The sequence below is a fragment of the Rutidosis leptorrhynchoides genome, chromosome 1 (assembly GCF_046630445.1).
Source record: "Rutidosis leptorrhynchoides isolate AG116_Rl617_1_P2 chromosome 1, CSIRO_AGI_Rlap_v1, whole genome shotgun sequence".
Lineage (NCBI taxonomy): Eukaryota > Viridiplantae > Streptophyta > Magnoliopsida > Asterales > Asteraceae > Rutidosis > Rutidosis leptorrhynchoides.
In genome coordinates, this window is record NC_092333.1 from 467,173,388 (window position 1) to 467,198,158 (window position 24,771).

The 24,771-nt window shown below is 33.5% G+C and overlaps 2 protein-coding genes across 2 annotated transcripts; both read left to right on the forward strand.

Moving 5' to 3' along the window:
* The first annotated feature begins 3,138 nt into the window (after positions 1 to 3,138).
* On the forward strand, positions 3,139 to 5,502 carry LOC139874474 (uncharacterized). The gene is made up of 7 exons (XM_071861904.1): positions 3,139 to 3,248; positions 3,996 to 4,203; positions 4,324 to 4,418; positions 4,532 to 4,612; positions 4,742 to 4,817; positions 4,903 to 4,995; positions 5,195 to 5,502. Exons 2-7 carry the CDS (start codon positions 4,026 to 4,028, stop codon positions 5,365 to 5,367), a joined length of 696 nt encoding a protein of 231 aa, XP_071718005.1. The 5' UTR covers positions 3,139 to 3,248; positions 3,996 to 4,025; the 3' UTR covers positions 5,368 to 5,502.
* Positions 5,503 to 6,531: 1,029 nt separating this feature from the next.
* On the forward strand, positions 6,532 to 13,667 carry LOC139874480 (small ribosomal subunit protein uS15-like). The gene is made up of 5 exons (XM_071861909.1): positions 6,532 to 6,640; positions 6,744 to 6,816; positions 12,439 to 12,577; positions 12,701 to 12,887; positions 13,587 to 13,667. The coding sequence occupies exons 1-5, from the start codon at positions 6,618 to 6,620 to the stop codon at positions 13,618 to 13,620; spliced, it is 456 nt and encodes a 151-aa protein (XP_071718010.1). The 5' UTR covers positions 6,532 to 6,617; the 3' UTR covers positions 13,621 to 13,667.
* The last annotated feature ends 11,104 nt before the right edge of the window (positions 13,668 to 24,771 follow it).

A 24,771-nucleotide genomic window follows, 5' to 3' on the forward strand; every position in this document is an offset into this window, starting at 1 on the left:
CCAAAATATATTACCGTCTTTCTTTGAAAAACCATTTTATTGTGTTGTGGTGATACAATTGGAACATGCACTGCACAACCAATGTTCTAAGGTGGAAAATATTTGGCTCTTGGCCAAAATCAAGTAGTAAGTGAAAATATTTATGACTTCCACATGGTATAATGCGAATTAATGTCGCAGCATGTAAATTTACATGTCCACATATAAATATTGAGAGTTTTGTACTCATTATCAATTGTCTAGTTATTAGCTGCAAGCGTTTATCTATTGATTCAGCTAAACCAATTTTGTGTATGCACATGAGCAACTGGATGTTCAACAACAATCCCTGTAGATATATAATGATCATTAAATGCTTGAGATGTTAACTCACCAGTATTATCAAGTCTCATCCTTTTAATGGTGTAATCAGAATAATGTGTTCTCAATTTAATAATTTGTGCAAGAAACTTTGCAAATGCCATATTACGGCTTGATAACGTACAAATATGAGACCATCCGCTATATGCGTCTATTAGAACCATGAAATATCAAAATGGTTCACATGATGGATGAATTGGTTCATATATCTTACCTTGAATTCTTTCAAGAAACATTTGTGATTCTTTTTCACAATATATACTTTTCATTAATCACCATATGTGCTTTCCATTAATCACCATATGTGTTTTTTTTTTTTTTTCATAAATCACCATATGTGCTTTCCATTAATCACCATATGTGTTTTTTTTTCATAAATCACCATATGTGCTTTTCATTAATCACCATATGTGCTTTTTTTTTTTTTTTCATAAATCACCATATGTGCTTTTTCATCATATATCCTTTTCACCATATACGCTTTTAATCATATGCGTTGTGTTTTTCACCATATGCGCTTTTAATCATATGCGTTGTGTTTTTCACCATATGCGCTTTTAATCATATGCGCTTTTCATCATATGCGCTGCGCTTTTCATCATATTCGCTTTTTATCATATGCGATGCGCTTTTTATGTGAATAGTAAATTAATTAATTTCATTTTACTATTCATATGAATTAATTTCGATTTACTATTTTGTTAATTGAGTAATATATATACATCATATACTTGTGACTCCGAAGGCTCAAATGAATTTGACCATATAGTTATATGTTGTACCTTGCACATTAATTTTCAGTAGAAGCTTTAGATGCATATTTTTCTTGATGAACTATTTGTTTCATATCTAGCTTAGGCAATTATTGTGAACATTTGGTCCCTATAAGAGCATTTATCTTTTAGACTTTTAGTTGATTTGTACTTGTCACAATTAGGGATAGCACCCGCGGGTCGTGGATGCGGATCCATTGGATCCATCACCCGTACCCGCGGATTTTTTTTTTTAAACTTTTTTTTTTTACGTTACCCGTAAATTATAAATATATAAAAAACTTTTTGTTTAAAAAAAAAAACTTGGTTTAACATTTGTTAGATAGCAAGTGGAGAATGGAAAGGAATTCGGTGGCTGGACAATTAATCAAATGGGATCAATCAACTCCACAATTCTTTCTTTATTATCATCTTTTTCTTCCACTATACTAATCTAATCGATGCTCCCACTTTTTGTCACCATCATCATCAATTGTTAATATATATTAACTCCTTGTATCATTAAGCATTTTCTAGTTTAAAAAAAAAACACTTGACCAATTTTTTAATTCTTTCACAACACCCGATATCGTGATCGTGACCTTTCACCAAAGCAAGAGATATTCTTGATAAACTAAACACTGACTCGTGTTTGGAATTGTCGGCCACAAAATAATTCATTTGATGAAAGTATATTTTTTTAATTATAGAAGGAGACCACTTCATTTTCAATACTTCATTTTTTGACAAAAAAGCTACTCCATTTTACCATTCCTTTTTTTTCTTATTTTAACTTTTAAGATGTACTTTTAATAAAAATACAAACTACTTTTTGTTTTGTACATACATGAGATTTTGTTTTGATTTTGTTTTGTACATACTTGAAACAAAATCCTACAAGATATCTTTTGTTTTGTACATACATGAGATTTTATTTTGTACATACATAAGATTTTTTTTACATATAATATACGGAGCACTTCGTGCTGATAACGTGTTATAATTCAGTAGGCTTATAACTACCTTTAATGGTTATAAGAACAAAGAGAGAAAAAAGAGAGAAGAAAGAGAGAAGAAATATTGATATTGATATTTCAAGAGAAATGGTACACATTAAATGGCTACCATACATGTCTATTTATAGTATAAAATATTACTATACAAGAAATATAATAATAATAAAATTAACATCCAATCTAAATATTTTATAACACTTATTTTATTTTCACACTTCTACATAATCAAAAATTGGTTTTCCAAAAATTAAAGTCGATAGGTGTGACCAGTGGCGGAGCCAGGATTTAAATTGGTTGGTGTCACAAATAATAACGAAATTTATCAGGTTACAAAAATTTGTCAAGATATAAAATGTTTGGTTTCACAAAATAATAACATAATCTACCAAGTTACAATAATTTAATTGACGGACTAGAATTAATTATTAAATTAAACATATAAAATAAATTTATCTTCTAACACAAATGTCATTTAAAATATTTCCTAGTTAATAAATAAAAAATTATAAACAATTACCTTCATTTAACTTCAAAACAACATTTAAGTCTTGTAGTGGGGAACCCAAATAAATGGGTAGAACTTAACCAAAAAAAAATAGGGACAAGTATAGCAAGATTTGAACCAGCGTGTGGGAGTTGAAAGAAAAGTTTAGGAACCAGTGAGCTAGCAGTGTATATACATTTCTTCTCGTTTAGTATTTCCTAGTTAATAAATAAAAAATTATAAACAATTACCTTCATTTAACTTCAAAACAACATTTAAGTCTTGTAGTGGGGAACCCAAATAAATGGGTAGAACTTAACCAAAAAAAATAGGGACTAAGTATAGCAAGATTTGAACCAGTGTGGGAGTTGAAAGAAAAGTTTAGGAACCAGTGAGCTAGCAATGTATATATATTTCTTCGCGTTTAATATCCGTTATATATGGTTTTCTCGATGGTGTCATATGACCCCATCCCTTTGTACATGGCTCCGCCTCTGGGTGTGACCTACCATTACCATTTTTTTATCTTTTCTCGAAGTTTTTATCACTCTCTCTTTCTTTTTACGATCATATAATTCATACGGAGTAGGAGTATTTCACACACTCAAGAACAACACTCAACGCTCAAGTTTCAAGGTAACTTACTTTTGTACCTGAAATTTAATATTGCTTAAATCTGTGTTTTTTTTTTTTTTGGGCGAAAAAACAGAAATTAAATTAAAAAGGCCTTCAACAAGAATCTTTTTACTCTGATCAAATTTTTTATTGCTCGCTGCTTCTCTTAACTGAATTTTAGTGTCTGCTATTGATTATAGAATTTCATTTAACCCCAAATTGTTGTAAATCCTAGTCCTATACATTTGCGCGTTTGGTTTTTATCACATTTCTGAATTATAATTACAAGGTGTACTTTTGCGTTTAATCTATGCGTTTGCCAATGAACTGTTGTTATTGACCATATTTTGCTTTAATCCCTATAAATTTTTGGAGGGAGCTCTAGTATATCGATCATGTTGTTGAATTGTAAACATATTTATTTAATTTCTTGAAAATTGTGATTAATCTTGGCAAAAATTGGATTTGGCTTTTGCTTGTGGATCATGAACATTTGGGATGCTTGGGCTTAGTTAGCTAATTACAAATTTAAATTCTTATTTGCTTGTGGATCATGTTTACAAATTATATTGGATAATTAATTTTAAAACACTATTTTGAATACCATTTATTTTAGCAGTTAGAAATGAGCATATGGGTACATACTTATTTTCAAAAAAAGGAAAAAAAAAAACAAATTTCTAACTCTACCATCTTAAATTAATCACCTAATGATTCGTAGTAGATACTCATGGTTTATCACTAACGAATGCTATTTTCGTGTTGTAGAATTCTTAGACTGTACTTTTTCAAAGTAAAATGTCCAAGTTATTTGGAGGAAAAGATCCATTTGATGACCCGTTCTTCACTGACCCATTTGGTAGCCATTTTGGGCCAAGAAAGGAGATAACCATTGAAGAATTAGACAACGACGGCCAGGGTTCAGTTCCAAATACAGAAGTAGCAGTCAAAAACACACCAGCTCACAAAACTCATGGTACAAACATGTTTCTATAGTTACCTTTTCCTATTTTGTAGGGTCCAAATAAGCCTAAAGGCTAAAGTTGTGACTTTAGGTTTTCTTGAATTACATTTAATTTGCATTCGTATGATCTAGATTCCAAAAGTTTCAACTATCGAAGAGTGGCATATGGTGGCATCAATGGAGTGTACTACAGTTCCTCTATCGGCCAAATGACTGGTAACGACGGGGTAAGATGTCATCGTTTGTATTTGATGTTTTATTTTCTTGAATTAGAATTAGTATGATCTTAAATTACCTAAACATGGGTGTACAATAAATGAATTAAAATATGGTTATACAGGTCGTTTATTTAGAAATTAAAGAAGAAGATAAGATGGTTGGTGAAGGATTGCATACAATCTCTAGAGGAATACATGAGAAGGTATGCATCTTGTTTTTTTGTACCAATTATAAAATTTCAACTTCTAAATAAAATTTTCTGATTCAAAGTTATTTATTGATCATTTTGTTATAAATTTACAATATAATAATATGTTACATGGTTGTGAAGGGCCATACATTGACAAAGAAACGCACCCCTGATGGCAAAGAGGATTCGTTGCAAATTTTACATAACCTTAATGAAGGTTATTCTTTCTTCTAAAAAACTGATTTTATTTATTTATTTATTTATTTTAGTTGATTAAAGACTAAATTATGTGAATTACTCAGATGAATTAAATGGGTTTGAAGAGAATTGGAAAGTGAGTGCAGACAAGAATATACCAGGTTGGAGTGATGGGTTCGGTTCACTTGAAAATGCAGGTATAATATTTTTACCGAGTTTCCTATAATAAAATTTTAGTGATTAAGTAGATTATCATGATGACAACATGTGATTCTAGGTTTGTAAAACATGATTGCAAAAGTTGTTTGACCTCTGTTTGTGAAGTCAAATGCCTATGTTTCTAAAGATGGTGTCTATAAATGTAACGTATAAATGTGACGTCTAATCGTGTTGTAGGGCTTGATGCTTTTGGTCAGTTAGGATGGAACGATATGGGAGCTTGGGATAAGTGGACATTGCCTTGGATTGGTCCATGGGGAACTGATGGACAAATAGTGCCAGCTGGCGAACCCTCTAACGGTTCAGGGACTGAAAAGGTCAAAAAGGTAACCCCGGTAGATATCATGTAGACGTTTCAAAGACCATGTGGTAACTATGTATTTTGTATGCACAAATAGTTATGGTCGATTGGTCGTGTGTGTTTTGATTGTTCGAGTACAACTATAAATGGAGTTATGCTTGTGTAACTTTCTATGGTAATGTTATTGGTACAAGTTGTTATGTGGTAGCGAGAACCCAGTATGCACTATATCCTATAATTTGGTACCATTATATTCGCACATACTTTTACAATTTACTTTGTTATTTGTAAAGATATACGAGTACATATGCATACAAATGTACAACCACCACGAGTAATGTCTGATAAAGAAATACATGACTTTACCATTTTGAAAAGAAACCGCAACCACGAGGACCGATGGCACGCAAACACTTCTCCCTTAACAACCTCGTACTTCAAAACTGGGTTGACATTCAGCCGGCCTTCAAACTACTCTTCTTTCTTGCTACTTGGATGTTAACTGTCTCATGTGAGGAACGATCACATGCAAAACTTATTACTGTCGAATGACAGAACAAATGTTAAGATGTGTTTAGAATTATGGTTCACAATCACAGTTCATTCTTCTGTGACGTCAAGAATGAAGTGACACGATAATATTATGTAGAAGACATGATGTTACAAACATTAGATAAAGATTGGTAATTTAAAACAATAGCAATACTTACATATGGTAACTAGGGAGGTTCATAATCCACTTTGTTCTGTTCGAGCATAAAGTGTTGATGAAATATTATCTACGTTCCATTCAAAAACTACATATTATGTTTTCCCCAAATTAATAATTAATAATCAACAAAATTGTAGAATAGCAATTGACACTAGTAGACAAGAAAAAAAAAAAAAAAAAGGAAAAGTAAACAAAAAGTCCATATTTCACCAAGTCCCAGATTAAAGCCCAATGCTCAAAAAGTTGAAAATGTAAGGGGCTTTATAGCAAATATACAAAGCTGTAAAAACCTACTCCCTCCGTCCCAGATTAATTGTCCCCAGACAAAAAACACACAGTTTTAGGAAATCCCACTAACTTTATTTCTCCACCAATGAAATATCTGATCCACCAATGAAATATCTCCTTTCCTTTCTATTTATGGAAGTAGACAATTAATTTGGTACATCCCAAAATGAAATACTGTAAAATAATTTAGGGACGGAGGTAGTAATTTATAGCCCACTCCTTTGGTCGCCATTTTGCGTTAGGGTTTTGCCGCATTTTCAGCACACTTCGCAAGCGGGTAACTTATCTCCGGCTTCTCCATGGGTCGTATGCACAGCAAAGGGTACTTTCTCACGATATACATACATACATATATATACTCATATAGTGTATGTCTTTGATTTGTTTTGTGTTTTTTGATTTGTGAATTTGGTGAAAAATTGCAGTAAAGGTATTTCGGCATCAGCTAAGCCGTACAAGAGGAGTGCACCAAGCTGGTTGAAGTTTTCATCACAGGATGTAAGAATTATTAATATTATGTTACTATTTAATTATTATTAAATTTTTAATTATAATTCTCAGCATTTTTATTTCTATTTTATTAGCAGCATTATATTATATTATACCGGAGTATTTATTAGCAATTAGCAATTGAAATTGACTTTTTACATTTCCGTTATATTGTGATGGCTATGGCTATAGTCATTTATTGTTCACTAAGACCACTGCCTGATCCGAGACGATCATTCTCATTCGTCTATTTTCCGAGAACCAAGGAAGACCAATTCTTTGACATGTTTGCAACATGGTGTAGTGGAGCTGGTCACATGCCCACGATCCTATTTTTCTGTTGTATAGGATTAGTGGAGATTTTGCCCCATATTACTAGCTATATATATTTAGTAAGTGGGAGAGTATTGGGTAGCCTTTGTTACTATTTCTTGTAATTGTAATTGAAGAGAGAAAAGGAATAAAATATTTCTTTTAACCCAAAATATTGCTGTCATTCGTTTCAAATACAAACTGTGCGAGAGCAAATCAATTTTACAATCCTTACATAATTCGTTGTGTCATTAATTGTGTAACGGATCAAGTGGTATTCAGAGCATCGTTCCTACGGTGATCAACTACAAAGCTTCCGCGAGTTTTTCAAAGTGTCATAGCAATGGTCAAAAAAAAGAAGAAGAAAAAAAAGAACAACAAGAAGACAACAAAAAAATGGGTATGAAGAAAAAGAAGCAACTATTTGCCGTGTTTACGTTTATATAAAAAATGTTGAACATAAGAAAATTAAACTCTTCCTTTGAAGGAAGAAGAAAAGAAAATCCCATAGTTCCATTAAAAAAAATTGGGAAAAATATGGAGAAGAAAAAAAAAAAGTCTTCTACTTGGTGTAGGTGAAAAAGAATTCCATGTTTCAAACACTTGTATGTTTTTACATGGAGAAAATCGTCATCTTCTTTTTGTTCATAAAAGAAGGTAGAAAGAAAAAAATTGGAGAAGCCTCAAATTAAGAAACAACTGAAAACGTTGTAAAAAAAAAATGATCACACAACGTGGTAAGTTTCAATTTGAGAGAGGAATTATCAATAAGTTATGAGCAACGGGAGTTGCTCGTCTTTGCCGGAGAAGGGGAGGTATGATCTGAGACGATCATTCTCATTCGTCTATTTTTCGAGAACCAAGGAAGACCAATTCTTTGACATGTTTGCAACATGGTGTAGTGGGGCTGGTCACATGCCCACGATCCTATTATTCTGTTGTATAGGATTAGTGGAGATTTTGCCCCATATTACTAGCTATATGTATTTAGTAAGTGGGAGAGTATTGGGTAGCATTTGATTACTATTTCTTGTAATTGTAATTGAAGAGAGAAAAGGAATAAAATATTTCTTTTAACCTAAAATATTGCTGTCATTCGTTTCAAATACAAACTGTGTGATAGCAAATCAATTTTACAATCCTTATATAATTCGTTGTGTCATTAATTGTGTAACGGATCTCTACCAATGGCCCCATACTCGCTCTGTCACTAGCTCCACTCTTGAGGACGCAGATGGCACTGCTCTGCCCTCAGATTCGTATGAGGGCGAGGCAAATAGCCGTTAGGCTCCAACGGATACCCACCTCCACCATTTCGAAGACTACTTTTTAACTTCTTATTTATTTTAAACACATTACTAAACATTATATAAACCAACCTAAACCAACATTCATTTTATATCTTTCACCACAATTTCTATACCATTCCATTCAATTCTCTACTTTTTTTTTTATACTTTAACTACCAAAGTGTCTAAAAAATCAACAAAAACAAACATAAAAATGAAAAGTCAAGATATTTTTCTAAAATCTATTTGACGCTCAAATATACCCGTCACCTCCGTACCAACAACAGTACATTAACATGTCACTCCTTTCCAATAGAACACTTTTTCTTTTTGACAACCTATTTTTAACAAATACCCTTGCAATAAGAAATACCTATTTAATTTGAAACTGAAGACGAGGAGAAGAAATTGAAGAGGTTGAACAAATCTAACTCGAGGAAGTTGTGGAAACCGATTCAGAAGGCAAAGGAAAAAAAGTGAGATGCAAAAAAGTGCCATAGTTTGATGTGGAAAGTCGACTTTTGGCCATGATTTGGAAATAAGAACTAATATAACAAAAGATTCATTTTGGTGCACGATCCGACAAAGATACAATTAACAAGTAACCGAAAATACCGGGCGTATCAAATGACGGATAAATGGAGCAAATTGGCGAAATATATCAAGATTTTTTGGACATTTTGCACAACTTGAAAAGTATTGGCAGAGTGGAAATAAAGATGCGGATATAATGTCACATGCTCGACGAGCATTTAAGGATTAAATTGTTCGGAACTTCATTTACGAGGAACCGTGACGTGTTCTTAAAGATTTTCTGAAATTTTTTACGTACTAGTGGATCACGAGTAGCAAGAGAAAGACATCGATCGAGAAACCGACCAATTCTTCGGACGATAACCCTAAACGAACAATCCATCTGGACCCGCGTCAGTTTGTGGGTCTATTTCAAGAGGAGGCTTTGCGCCGTCCACCCAAAGTTCTGTGAACGCCGAGAGTTAAACTACTTCGGCCTCATCGGATGCGGCATCACATTTGTCGTTGGTGGTAGCCCAACAATCGATTATTGATTCCACAATAGCTAAAAAGCGGACTATAGAGAAGATATACAAGGAAGCCGACATGCGTACAATGTTGAAAAGTTTAAAATTCCTCACCAAACCGTTTACAAATGACTTGTTTCCCAAATAATATAAGTTGATGATGAAAACTCGATCGAAGGTCTATAAGAAATACCAAAATGGGTCTGTCGAATCTGATGGAGAGTAATTCTATCTTAAGTTGTCATTTATTTAACGGTTTAGTGCGTTTTAGTTTAATTATGTCGTCTTTAATTTATAGATGTACCGTTTTAGTTTTAATATATGAATTAAAACTAAAACGTTACATTTCACTAATTTTTTTTTTTTTTTTTTTTTTTTTTGAAAGGCAAGCCCCCCAAAGTGTAGCAAGTGAGGATTGAACTTGGGTCCCTTTGGAACTTTCCAAGCATCCTACCACCAAGCCAACCCCTTGGGGTTGTTACATTTCACTAATTAAAACTTAAACGTTACATTAATAATTTAAAGACGACATATTTAAACTAAAACGCACTAAAACATAAAATAACAACATAAAAATATAATTATTCTTTGTCGGAATCGTCAAACGCATTTTGATATTTCTTGTGGATCTTCTAACGAGCTTTCAACAACAACTCGTATTGTTGGGGGAACAAATCGTTTGCAACCGGTTTGTTGAGACAATTTAAACTTCCAACATTGTACGGATCTCAACTTCCTTGTATATTTTGTCTATAGTCCGTTTTGTAGCATTTACTTCCTTCGACGATAAACGCGATGTCACATCAAACGGCCAGAACTTTTTTGACTCTTGGAAATTGCACGACCCGGTGGACGTCGTAGGGCCTTCTCACGAAATAGATGCTCAAACTGAGCCGAGTCTGAACTGATTGTTTGGTTCGGGTTATCGTCCGTCACATTGATCGGCTCCTCGATCGTTGTCTTTCTTTTACACGTGACACCCTCGGTGTTAGAAATTTCGGACAATCTTTTTGTACACGCCATTCGTTTGCGTAGTTAAAATACCTAGTTGTTTGTTTCTTGAATACCCGTCGGACGAATGACATAATATTCGCGTTTTCGCTCTACTTGGCCAATGTTTTTCAAGTTTGGTGTACACTTCAATAAATTCACGACATATTTCGCCATTTTGCTCCATTTACCGATGATTTTGTCGGCTTGACGTTTCAATCGGTCAATGGTGCCCCAAAAGACTTGTTTGTTTGTGCACTGTCTGTATATTATTTTCTGACACTTGTACCCAAACTTCGGCTTAAATTTTCCCTTCCATTTTGGTCCACGATACTTTTTATATTTTGCACTTTTTTTTCCTTTTATTTTACGGTCAGGTTGTGTTTCTTCCACTACAGGCTTTGTTTTTTCCACTTCTTCAATTTCGGTATCATCGGAGCAAGGTTGGAGAACTCAGATCTCGGGAGATCTCGTTTGGATATTTTTGCGGAGATCTCGGACATTGACGTACGTTGATTTTTTAGTTTTTTTAATATAAATCGATAAATATATGTATATTTAATTACATTTTTACGAGATTTTACAAGAAAATCCTAGTAATGAGCAAGAAAATCCGAGAAATTACGATATTTCACGAGAAAAACCGAGAAATTAGCGAGAAAATTCAAGAAATCGTTGCTTTGACCAAGTTTGACCCGTTTAACGAGAAATCTCGGGAGATGGACATCTCGTCTCAGTTGCCTTCCAAAAATGAGATCTCGTGAGAAATAAGGAGATTTACAATGATGGTATTTGTGATGGTGTTTGTTGAAAAGAAGGTTGTCGAAAAGTAGATTGTTGAAAAGTGTTTTGTTGGAATTGAGTGTTTTTGTATTGTCGATTTGTCGGTATGGATCGTTGATAACTTGTTGTGGATTGAACCCGGGTAGACATGAAGAGTAGAAGCGAAACCCATACTTAGACGCGGGTCCGAAGATGAGGCATATGGTGACGGATAAATTTGATCTGCAGGCATGTGTTGAAAAAAACTTGACTTTGAGAATTGTCGATTTGAATTGGTTTGGGTTGTTTTTTTTGCCATTTTGATGATGTTTTGTGAGTGAAAATTGATATAATTTATATAAAAGATTAGAAATGAAGTGTGAATTGTTGTGTAAAAATGAGAAAATGTTGCAGCATTTATAGTATAAAATTAGAAAAAATATATTTATTTATGTTTTGTGTCATTGCTACTGGATGGACCCGCCTTGAACGGTCAAAGTTATCGTTTCCTCTCGTCCTCATTTGCGCGTAAACAAGAAATAACCCTGTACGAGTGCTCGAGGGCCGTTGCTAGTGGTCTAAAGTGTTGAACTTAAATGTGGAAACAGTATTGTTTTTTTTTTTTTCTTTTTACAATTTTATGTTAGTTTTTGTTAGGGTTAGGGTTATTGGATTTTAAAGCATTTCATAAATTTAGTTGCGAACGAGTGCTAGTTTTTTGCAAAAATGCCGATTTAAACAGGAAGAAAACACTGAGAGTTGATCAGCTAATTTGAAAAGTAACAAAAATCAAGTTGAATTTGAATATAAAGGAGCAGGTTTGATTTGTTTTCCAATGTAAATGCGTTTGGATTTGGAGGGGTTTATTGTCAATTTTATAACCTTTTACCAAGTACACATCTTGTCAGTAGCTGGCCGGATGTCCCCGCGGAAGCAATCTCTCTACCCTGAAGTAGAGAGGGGGATGAATTTCCTTTCCTGTGGGTGGAGAATCTTTTCTCGACTCGTGGTTAAAGAAACGACTTCTCTTCTATTCTAGGGTAGAGGAAGGATTGTCTACATCTTACCTCCCCCATACCTCGCAGGTGCGGGATTGGGTATTGTTGTTGTTGTTGTTGTACATCTTGTCAGTAGCTAAATTTTTCCGAGTTTTAATGTGATTAAATTAATTCGTATATGACTTTATTGATATTGATATTTCATAATTTCATGTAGTCTATTTCTTTAAAATCTTTTAGGTCGAGGACAACATTTGCAAGTTTGCAAAGAAGGGTCTTTCACCATCTCAAATTGGTGTTCTTCTTCGTGACTCTCATGGTATTGCCCAGGTCAACAGTGTAACTGGAAGCAAGATTCTACGTATCTTGAAGGGACATGGTACGCATTTCTCTTCTTTTCAACATACATAAATTATTATCATTAGTTCGTTACCTTCTTAAAAGGCTAAGAAATAATCAAACGTTATTTAACCTTGTAATAATTATTGTTATACTTTATTAGGTCTTGCTCCTGAAATTCCTGAGGATTTATATTACCTAATTAAAAAGGCGGTTGCTGTACGAAAGCATTTGGAGAGGAACAGAAAGGATAAGGATTCAAAATTCAGGTTGATTCTTGTTGAGAGCAGGATTCATCGTCTTGCTCGATACTACAAGAAGACCAAGAAGCTGCCACCTGTCTGGAAATAGTACGTGTCATGCTTTTATAGTTTTCTTTTCTCTTCTCACTGTTAGTTTTCATAATAATATCATTATCTGTTAGTCTGAAAAAGTAATGCAATATGATTTGTTTTTGACATACACGTTAATCTTTATTAAAAATACCCACTTCATGGTACAACTGTAAAAGCTATGTATTGGTAAAAAGTCTATCCTGAAAACTGAATAAACGTTAATTACTGTAATATATTAGTATATAATATATATGATGTATGTATAATATAATACTCTGTATACTATAGTAATTAGAAAAGAATAATGGTAATGTAGGTCAGTATTGATATGTTCTGGAGCGAGTTTTATCTGTGCGTTTGGGTACAAGTTTATTTTTTGTTTGCATTTAGTTATGTTAGTAAAACATACATGGATCTCTTTTTTGTATCAAGTTACATGTACTTCATGTATGTGATTACAACAATGTACAGCTGATTTAATTTATGTCTTTTTACCATTGTTCATCCCGATTATTTGATTACAATTATATCCCCTGATTTTTTATGTTGATTGTCTCTGTTTCACTATTTGTTTGTACTTTGTATATATATTTTTTGAGTTAAAAATGGCACTATCTAACTTTTGCTGTTCAACTTTTGAAAACAACTATTATCTGTTGGTCGATAATCTGTACTTCTGGACTCATTCTACATTATCCTCTTTTTTTTGTGCAGCGAGTCAACTACTGCCAGCACTCTGGTGGCATAGAGAAGATCTTTGTTGCACTAGATGGAAAACAAGTTTTTTTTTTTTTTTTTTTTTTTTTTTTTTAAATGAGAATATTTAACTGTTTTGTAGCTTGGGTTTAATTGTATGTCATCTATGCCTACTTCCTTTATAGATTTGTTTCTTGATAGACGACTTAACATCCATGGTTCACTAAGTGCGTTTTTTGGTCAACTTATCTGCACTTTACATTTTTTTAAGGCAATCTCACACACTCAACATGAATTCACGAGTATATACAAATGTTCAACCCCGTTGAACCCACAACCTCAAAGGCTTACCTGATCATACCAAGACAATTGTCCATTGGTTATTTGCACCTTCAATTAGTGTATCTTTCTTTTTCGTAATGTTTTAGAAGCATTTGACAGACTGGTAGAACTCGGTGAATCACTCAGGCTACATGCAACTGAATAGTATATTAGCGACAATTACGCATGCCTGGTTTATGAGATTAATGGGGTTAGTAATTTTGAATTAAAAAACTGGGTGATAAACCCGTTTGCTTATGGTGTGTTTGGAATTTTTTTTTTTTTTTTTTTTTTACGACGAATATATATATATATATATATATATATATATATAGGGGCAGGATCAATGGGGAAGTAACCAATCGGGGGGAAGCGGGGGAAGCAAAATTTTTTTTTTTTCGTTTTTTTTTCGTTTTTTTTTTCCGGCATCAAGATCACACGAAAATATGAACATTTAGAAGAGACACTTTGTGATGAATGTTATTATTTAGGCGGGAAAACGATCGACAAAAATAACATTCAAGATAATATTGTTCGTGAAGAATATGAACGTTTTTTTTTCATGTTCTGTGAAGTAAAATTTAGCCCGATTTAGAGTTTAGGGTTTAGGGTTTAGGGTTTGGTGTTTTGGGTTTATTCCATAAACTCAAAACACCAAACCCTAAACCCTAAACCCTAAACTCTAAACCGTTCGTGTTAAAAACTCAATCTAAATCCTAAATCTAAACCCTAAATTTAAACCCTAAACCCTAAATTTCTAAACCCTAATATCTAAACCCTATAAATCCTAATATCTGAACCCTAATATCTAAACCCCAATAGCTAAAACCTCAAAATACGCTCGAAAAACACGATAATTGTTATATATTACTTCTTCGAGCGTTTTTCCGCCAAAATAAAAACATTTATCACAAAATGTCTCTACTAAATGTTCATATTTTCATCTCATCTATAATGTTCGTGAACAAAGTTTTTTCAAAAAACGAAAAAAAAAAGTTTTTGCTTCCCCCGCTTCCCCCCGAATGGTTACTTCCCTCTTGATCCTACCTATATATATATATATATATATATATATATATATATATATATATATATATATATATATATATATATATATATATAGAGAGAGAGAGAGAGAGAGAGAGAGAGAGAGATTTAATCAAGAGGGAAGCAATTTTTTGGGGGGAAGTAATTTTTTTTTGTTTTTTAAAAAAACTTTGTTCACGAACATTATAGATTAGATGAAAATATGAACATTTAAAAAAGACACTTTGTGATGAATGTCATTATTTTGGTGGAAAAACGCTCGAAGAAAAAAATAAAAACATTCAATGCATTGAATGTTTTGCTACTGAGTTTTTTTTAAGGGGTTAGAAATTAGGGTTTAGAAATTAGGGGGTTATAAATTAGGGTTTAGCTATTAGGGTTTAGAAATTAGGGTTTTGGGTTTATAAATTAGGGTTTCGGGTTTATAAATTAAGTCTAGATTGAATATTTTAACACGAACGGCTTAGAGTTTTGGGTTTAGGGTTTTGGGTTTTCGGGTTTACCCAAAACCCTAAACCCTAAACCCTAAACTCTAAATCGAGCTAAATTCGAAAAAAACACATCACACAAGATGAAAACAAAACGATGCAAATAAACTCAGCAGCAAAACATTCAATGCATTGAATGTTTTTATTTTTTTCTTCGAGCGTTTTCCCGCCAAAATAATGACATTCATCACAAAGTGTCTTTTTTAAATGTTCATATTATCATCTAATCTATAATGTTCGTGAATAAAGTTTTTTCAAAAAACGAAAAAATAAAATAAAATAATTTGCTTCCCCCTTCCCCAAAAAAGTGTTTCCCTCTTGATTATGACTATATATATATATATATATATATATATATATATATATATATATATATATATATATATATATATATATATATATATATATAAGATCGTAGAGATCCGATGGTACATACAAACGACAATGATTGAATTTGAAAGGGCTCTCTCTAATCGTCCTACAAACATTGGACGAGAACATTGATTGAAAGAGAGCGAGCACGATGAAAATGAAAATGACATTACAAGCGGATGACTACCAAACCTAAATCTAAAACTATATAAAACCGGGCACGTATCAAACACCGTGATCAACACAACTCGAAAGCCGCACACCAAAATGAACACCGGGCACTCCAGCAACACCTAACCTGAGACCCGCAAATCAAAATAACCTCTCGCACCGAAGAACCACATAACACTCCTAGCCAGAGAACCAAATGCTCGTCAAGTAAGATCAAATCCCCGTTCGAGCGGAAAAAAGGATCCCGAAAGAACTACTTCAAAAAACATCAAGTTACCATGGTTGACAAAGTCAACACACACCTGCAACGACATCGAGTCCACCCGAATATACTCGACTACGGGAGAGGCATTAACACAATAGCGGGACGACAACCGAACAATACAAATTACGACGTCAAACCATTAGAGACTCGGCTATCATCGCCGAATTTTCAGAGGACATTAACAAACCCACATCCACCGGAAGCCGGAAACCAGAAGCCGGTTCCCGCCGGCGACCGCCAGCTGCCACCCGCAGTCACCAACAGAATCCAGCCGCCGTTAGCCTCCAGACAGCCACAAAAGGCCGCCTACAACGTCATCCGTCGTCGACAACCTCACACAGCCGTCTAACAACCACCACAGCTCTGGTTTGGAACCACCCACAACCACCAAAAGCAGACGCCGGCCGAAAGCAACAAAACGCCATTAGCAGCCGTTAAACGCCCATGGTGGTCACAGGAGGATTCCGACCATCGGAAGACGCCTGGTTTCAACAAACAACACCGCCAACCACAAACCCACTAATTCAAACCAAATCCTCAAAAATGTAACATCCCGTCTTTTTCCGATTACTTTTCGTTTAACTATTTTAAAGTCCGTTATATATTTATAACCTCTCCCGTTAATACGCGTTTTAAATTATCTCGTTTAGGTAATTCACGCACCCGAACGAAAGTTGAGGGACTAAACTTGAAAAGGGATCAAACCCTTGACTAGGTCAAAGGGTCAAACCCCTTTCACCCATTCATTCTCATCCTCATCTTTTACTACTTCCAAATCCTCTCAACATTCAATCCTTAATTCATCATCTAAATCCGATTTTGGAGGCTAACATCAAAACAAATTACATATTTGGAATCCTCTCTTCATTCTCTACTTTTTGATACTAATTTCATCTCGATTGGGTAACTTTCTAAAAACTCTAAATTTCATAATCTTAGTGTTCTTGACTTAAAAGTGTGTTAATTAGTGTCTATGGCTCATTGTGATGTCGTATATGTAAATTGTATGCTCGATCTTGTGATTTGACATAACTAGCATGAACTTGAAAAAGTGTTTGTTAAATCTTTGATTTTGGATGATGAAATGTGTTTAGATGTTAATGTTTGTATGTTCAAAGTGTTAGTTACTTCATTAGCTTCGTTTTGGTGTGTTGATTGACATGAAAACCTTACATTAACATGATTATTGGTTTTGAGATTTTGGTTAGGGTTTGATAGGCTTAATATGAACTTTTGATGCATCAAATGCTATGAAATGTTGTTGATAAGTGTTTGGTTGCAATGTGTGTTTGATTACCTTTAAAATGGCATATCATATGTGTGAATTGGTTTCCCGAAACTTAAAATGCATTTGATGAACTTGAAACATTGATTTTGAACGTTTAACGATCCTTCGACGAGGTTTTTGTTGTCTTAAATGATGAACTTGATTTAGGAAATGTATCTAGTTGTGTTCCTTGTCAAAAGAGCTTTTCGATGATATAAGATACATGTCTTGGTTGTTTGCGGATCATAAAATGTGTTAGTTTGGTTTTTGGTTCGTGCACTTAGGAGTTTCTGCATCAGACATGAATACCAATCTGGACGCCATCCAGATCCTTGGACGCCATCCCAGATTACAAAGCTGGACGCCGTCCAGATCTTTGGACGCCGTCCCAGCCTTCAAAGCTGGACGCCGTCCAAACAATCTGGACGCCGTCCAGATACACTGACAGGCTTCTGTCTTCGTTGGTCATTTTTCGAAAAATGTTTACTATGCTACGCACCTCCGATTCACATGTAACTTGTTCTAACGTGCTCATATATGATTAAAAACCTCAGAGAAATAGTTCGGGACCCGTCCCGAACGTGTTGACTTTTTCGTTGACTTTGACCCGACCAAGTTGACTTTTAATCAAACTTAACCAAATGTTTGTGCAAATCGTTCTAACATGCTTTTATACTCGTATCTTGCATGAAATATGACAATTTGACTCACATGTTGTAGTATTCGAGTCGTAAAGAGCCATAGGACTAATTGAACATCTTTGACCTATCGTGTTTACCGTTATTGATACAACCTATTGTTTAGGTCAAGACTAGCATTGTTCTTTGCACACGTTTACTTGTTGAAGTATTTTACTACTCGTGCACTCAAGGTGAGATCATAGTCCCACTTTTACACTTTTAAAACTTATATTTGGGATGAGAAAACATAAACGTTCCTTTTTAACTAAGTGAACACAAGTACAGGAAAGCAAACATTCTACATACGAGTTTAGAACAAAAATCCTCAATTCGATTATCATTAGTTACACTTGCCGGGTGTAAGCGAGAACTTATGTTATATGGCCATATGGGTTTGACAAACCCTCATTCAAACGGTTCGCTACCGTTTACGAATGAAATATATTTTCGAGAAACAGTGTATGTTCTAACACTAAGGTGATGGGGTTCTATGGAAGAAATGTTAAGCATTGATAATTGGGTGCCCGTGATAACAAATTTTTGGAATGGTTAACTATTATTGAAATGTTATAAATCTTGTGGTTCATTTGTACTTACTTACTTAAACCTATGATTTCACCAACGTTTTCGTTGACAGATTTCTATGTTTTTCTCAGGTCCTTGAACGATACATGATACATGCTTCCGCTCATTATTTTGATACTTGCATTGGATGTTGAGTATATATGCATACATGGAGCGTCTTTTGGCTACTTTTAAATTGTGTCGCATAAGTTTCATTTGTACTTATAACTTTGTAACGTAACTTGTGGTGGAACTATTCTTGTAAACTTTGAACAATCTTTACATTTGAAATGAATGCGACATATCTTTTGGTCAAACGTTGTTTTAAAGACTTATGACCACGTAACGGGACCTAAGTAGACGGCGCCGTCAATGAAGATTTTGTCGGGTCGCTACAGATGGTATCAGAGCGTTGGTTGTAGGGATTTAGAGTTCATTGGTGTCAACCTCGAGTCATAGGGTACATTGGTGAGTCTAGACTACAACCGGCATATAGACTTGAAGTAGGAATTACTTGACTACTTGTGCATTTATACTCGAACGCTTCTACTCATATCTACTCTTAGTTCATCTTAATCTCACGTTGTTTAATTTGATTGACACGCCACCTTGACTATATGAAATGATGTCGAATGCACATATGAATCAGGGTAATATAATTTCCGGGATTATATTACGGTGACTCATATGAACGTTCCGACATTGTGGCATAAAGAATTTAAGGTGAGTCAAGGAAAATTTTCTCTCTATCTTTATTCCATATCACGGTTAGTATTATTTAGAATACTAACCAACGGTGATGTCGTAGGGGGTGTATACAAAATAGTATTATTTTTAGTGCGAAATACTATTAAATATGCTACAATTTTACACAAGTTATTTATTTATTTATCGAGTGGATATACTTAAACCTTGCTACAACACTTATAGGCAGTGTACCTAATCGTATTATAGTATAGTTTTTAGTAAGTCCGGTTCGTTCCACAGGGAGCTCGTGAAGTATAACACTATATTTTTTTACACACAATAATTGTAAAAATACAAATATATATATATATATATATATATAAGTAATATTATTATTATAAAGGGGGATTTTTACCGTTTAATGACCGGTTTGTCGATTTTAAAACTTTAGTCGCAGTTAAAACCAAATGTAAAGTATTAAAAATAAATACAAGACTTAAATTAAAGCATAAAGTAAATAACGATAATGAAATTGAGAATAATAAAAGTGCGATAAAATAAACTTGCGATAATTAAAAAGTACGATAATTAAAAGTGCAATTAAATACAATAACAATAAAAATGATAATTAGAAGTGCAATTAAATATAAAATAAAGGAAATTAAATATGAAATAAAAGAATTATGCTTATTTAAACTTCCGTAATCATGATGTTTGACGTGTTGATTTTAGTTTTTTTTTTTTTTGCCCATGGGTTAATTGTCCTTTGTCCTGGATTATTTAATATGTCCGTCTGGTTTTTGTCCATAACAGTCCATCAGTTATAAATATAAAGTGCGAGTGTCCTCGTCAAATTATCCTTATACCCGAAGTCAAATATTTCAACTAATTGGGGACATAAACTGTAACAAGATTTTAATACTTTGTTTAATAATTACACCAGGATGTCGACTGAGTGTAACCCAAGGTTTTAATATTTTGTTATCAATTATACCAAGTGTCCTTGTACATAATTTCACCCATGTTTTAATTATTCTAGTGGCTATTAATCCATTCCCGTGTCCGGTTAAATGAACGATTATTCGTACATATAAATACCCCGCCCATCGTGTCCGATTGAGTGTATATGGTAATTTATAGGGACGCTCAATTGTAAATCTTTATATTAACATTAACAAACTATCATTTAGTTAAACAAATATAAAGCCCATTAATAGCCCATAGTCTAATTTCCACAAGTGTCGTTCTTTTGTCCAAACCCCAATTATGGTACAAAGCCCAATTACCCAATTTTAGTAATTAGCCCAACATCATGATTACTTCGTTTTAAATAAGCATAATAATAACTTAGCTACGAGACATTAATGTAAAAAGGTTGAACATAACTTACAATGATTAAAAATAGCGTAGCGTTACACGGACAGAATTTCGACTTACACACTCAAACGATCTCTATCATAAATCTTATTATTATCATAATTTAAAATTAAAATTAAGATTATTGTTATATCTTATTAAGTTAACATTATGATAGAGATATAGAATATAGATATTGATAATTGATATTGATAATTGATAGATGGATCGATATATAGATAGAAAATATGATCGAAAAAAGGTATATCAAATTGATCGTAAATCATCGCCCAAAATATGAAATTGAATTTTCATTTACGACCCCTGAACTATGCTCAATTAACAACTTTTTATTATTTAATATTATTCTTATTATGAATTATTTAAATATTATATTTTATTCTTGTGCATAGTTGACTCGTAATTTTTACACCGTTGCGTCGAGCGTTGAGAGTTGACTCATGTCCTGGTTCCGGATTTTCGAACGTCCTTTCGTACAATTTTATATCGTGTACTTTGCGTTTTGTAACTTGTACTCTTATCATTTTTAGACGTTCTTCATCAATAATTTGAACCTTTTTGATTGTATCTTGTACTTTTGAGCTTTTTGGACCTTTGTGTCTTCAATTCGTCGTTTTCGCCTTTTGTCTTCGCACTTATTTAATATAAACGAATATTACTTGAAAATGGAACAATTGCAACTAAAATCTTGTATTTCTTGGGGGATAATGCTATGAAATATATGTTCCTTTTTAGCCTTATCAATATTCTCACACTTAAGCGTTGCTTGTCCTCAAGCAATATAGTCTTGAAAAACACTTGAATGACTTCTTTATTCTTCACACTTTGTACATCAGTGATTTTAATACGGCGGTATGAACAATGGTAGTAACAATGTGGTTAAAGGTGGGTGTGTCATCCACAGTTGCCTCGGGTTTAGGTCAACGACACTTGCAATCAAATAGCCGATTTACTTTCGGTTTCCAAAGCAAAGTGCACATTTGAAAGGCGGTTTACAGTCCCACATGACTATAAAAATTTAGATCCTTAAGGAAATTGGATCTTTATGAAAACATTTGATCTTTTGAAAATTCAAGCTAGATTTTATCCTAGACAAGTTTTCTGATTTGATCCATCATCGGTGTTGCAAAATATATTTGTGGATCAACATTTTGGCTAAAAACTTTTAGGCTCGTGTAATCCACTGCTATCCCGGTATCGGAAAGCACACATCCAGTTTACTTGTTCCGTATATTACCTTTCGGTAAACTACCGTCCGGTTGTAAAGGAAAGCGATGAACAAGAAACTGTTAAGGCAATGTCTAATGACATGCATTTGTTCATGGTCTAATTACGTGTCGGATGCTAGTACTATCCTTGGTAGGAGCAATAGTAAAGATCATCCTATGATTTTTCGGTCTGGCACAAGGTCCTGTCTCCGACCATGCTATGCAACCACCGTTCTTACGGTTGACACCCGATTTGGTTCAGGTGACCTAATGAATTCCCGGTGAATTCCTAGGATTTTACGTTCAATGGTAATGAACGCATTGAAAATAGGGTTTTCAAAAAACAAATCGGTTTGTAATTTTGATCAAAATATTTTCTCGTTCAAGCTCGAGTTTAGATATCATTGAATTCCATGAGTTTGAATTCTCAATCTTTAAGGTCAATCTCTAGGATTGAATAATATCAGTCTTAAAAGCTGATTTTTAATCTTTAAGGAGATTATCCTTTCTGGGGATCTGATTCATTAGTCTTATCCTGCTAATTTGCATGGTGCCCCCCATTGTACGAGATAAATCCTTCTCATGGTTAGGATAAATCTGACCACTTGGCGACCCTGTTTAATGCTGAGGTCCGTGGATTTCCTGCTGATTTTAGTGATGACTTTTCTAGATTTTTCGTCAACCTACAGCTGGTCTGGACGACAACTTCATGACCTAAATCAAGAAGCGCGTTTCTTTTTCGGATGACTTTACTTCCTTTTAATGATGGAATTGATTCATCGTGTAGATCTATCTCTTCTTTTCTTTCATCGGATAAAACAGTTGATTATCGTTCCAAAACAAAAGTATTTTCAAAAATTTGTACAAAAATATGTGATATATGTTTTGAATAGTTTGGTAAAGTTTTCCCACACTTGGCTTTTATTTATGTTTTTCTTTGCCTTTTTCTCCTCTATTCCATTCTTAAATGAATTCTAACATTTTGGTTGTTTCTCAATTTATGTCCTTTCCGAGGTAACGATAATTTTGGCTCAATGACCTAGTTTTCATCGTTCATAAATATATATAAACATGATTTTGAATCCATTTTGTTGAAAATTTTGAAAAATTTACTAGAAGTGGGTAGTCAGTATATAAGACTAGGGCTGTTCCTTGTTATCGGAGAGCACTAGATTCTAATACAACTACTGCGTTACTAGTATTTTTAATGGTAACCAAGTGTTTAAAATAAAAAATTTTAAAATTCGAAAGAATTTAACCCCTTCCCACACTTAAGATCTTGCAATGCCCTCATTTGCAAGAAATCAGTAACAATTTAAATTATTGAGGGTGATAAGCGTAGAAAAGTGATTAAATTTTACCAAAGTTTCAAACATATTGTTGTTTGTTTGTTGAATGATAAATGGTGCACGTCATTTGTTTATTCCGTCTTGTTTGTTATTTCACACATATTTTGCATCTTGTCGTCAAAATTACTTGCTTTTGCTGAACTTAATGCCAGTCTTTGAAAACGCGTTGTTTTACCCTGTCTTGTAAGATAAACTACAAACAAATATATACATACTTTTTTTTTTATATAAAACCTTTAACTTATAAAACAAATATTATTTAATTTTAAAATTTTGTTTCTTTTTAGGACGAGGGCGTTTCGGAACGATGCCCTAGTCCGTCCCTCGACAAAATTTTAAAATTTGTCATTTTCAAGCAATTGTTTTAAAAGCTTAGATTTTTGGATTTTTTAATTTTTTTGGCATACTTTAAATCAATAAGATTAAAAATAATGATAATAAAAGTTCTCTTCCCTCCCTCGGGTAAAGCAATTTCGGTTTAATGACCTAGTCTTCAACTTACGACGAATTTTAAAAATCATATTTTGGGTTGATTGATTAAAGATATTTATACCTTAAGAATAAACGTTAAATTTCGCAGTGATGTAATAAATTTTTGAATGATATCAATAATTTCGGTCGCCAAACCTAATTTTATTTAATACCAATTTAATACTTTATAGCGAACAAATTAGCGTTTATTATCAAAAAGTTAAAAATAAAAATAAATAAAAAATAAAAACTGTACAGACTTACCTGTGAGATAGTATTCTTAGTTATATGATCTATCCCATTCATAAGATAGTCGGTTTAATTGGTTTTCCATAGCTACATAGGCGTAACCTCGAGCATTCAATGTCTTTTCTTCTAAACATATGAACGGTCCGTCTCTACATAAAGTAACAAATTCGGTATTTGAATAGGTTTGATTATTTGAACATTTACCTCCATGTGACCATTTTCCGCATTTGTGACATCTTTCTAGGTGTCGTGCTCTTCTTTTCGCTGCGGATTTTGATTTTTCTTTACCAGATTGTAACTTATTATCTTCACATCTGGATTCTTTTCTAACTCCGTCCATTCTTTCTCTGATTACTGATACTAATTCACTCGGGAGTATGTCATTATTACGTTTAGTGATCAAAGCGTGTAGCATTAGACCATGATTTAGTTCACAGGCAGTCTTCATTTCCTAAAAAAAATAAAAATTCAGAATGGGGGGAGAAGACTAGTTCTTTAGGGTCTGCTAGGGAAAGACCATTCGGGTTCCATTTTCGAGAACTATATGAAAACAGACAATCTAACTCTAACAGAAATACATATTATCCTTTAAAGACTTGATTCTCTCCACACTTAGTTAGCTGTGGTGTCGAAATTGTGATTAACTTCGTTGTCGACTTCCATCGGACCATGTATGTAATGTTTAAC

Coding starts and splice junctions, on each gene's coding strand:
- LOC139874474 (XM_071861904.1), top strand. CDS start 4,026: ATGTCCAAGTTATTTGGAGGAAAAGATCCATTTGATGACCCGTTCTTC. Junction 4,419..4,531: donor AAATGACTGGTAACGACGGG/GTAAGATGTCAT, acceptor ATGGTTATACAG/GTCGTTTATTTAGAAATTAA. Junction 4,996..5,194: donor CGGTTCACTTGAAAATGCAG/GTATAATATTTT, acceptor ATCGTGTTGTAG/GGCTTGATGCTTTTGGTCAG.
- LOC139874480 (XM_071861909.1), top strand. CDS start 6,618: ATGGGTCGTATGCACAGCAAAGG. Junction 6,641..6,743: donor GGTCGTATGCACAGCAAAGG/GTACTTTCTCAC, acceptor GAAAAATTGCAG/TAAAGGTATTTCGGCATCAG. Junction 12,888..13,586: donor CTGCCACCTGTCTGGAAATA/GTACGTGTCATG, acceptor TTTTTTGTGCAG/CGAGTCAACTACTGCCAGCA.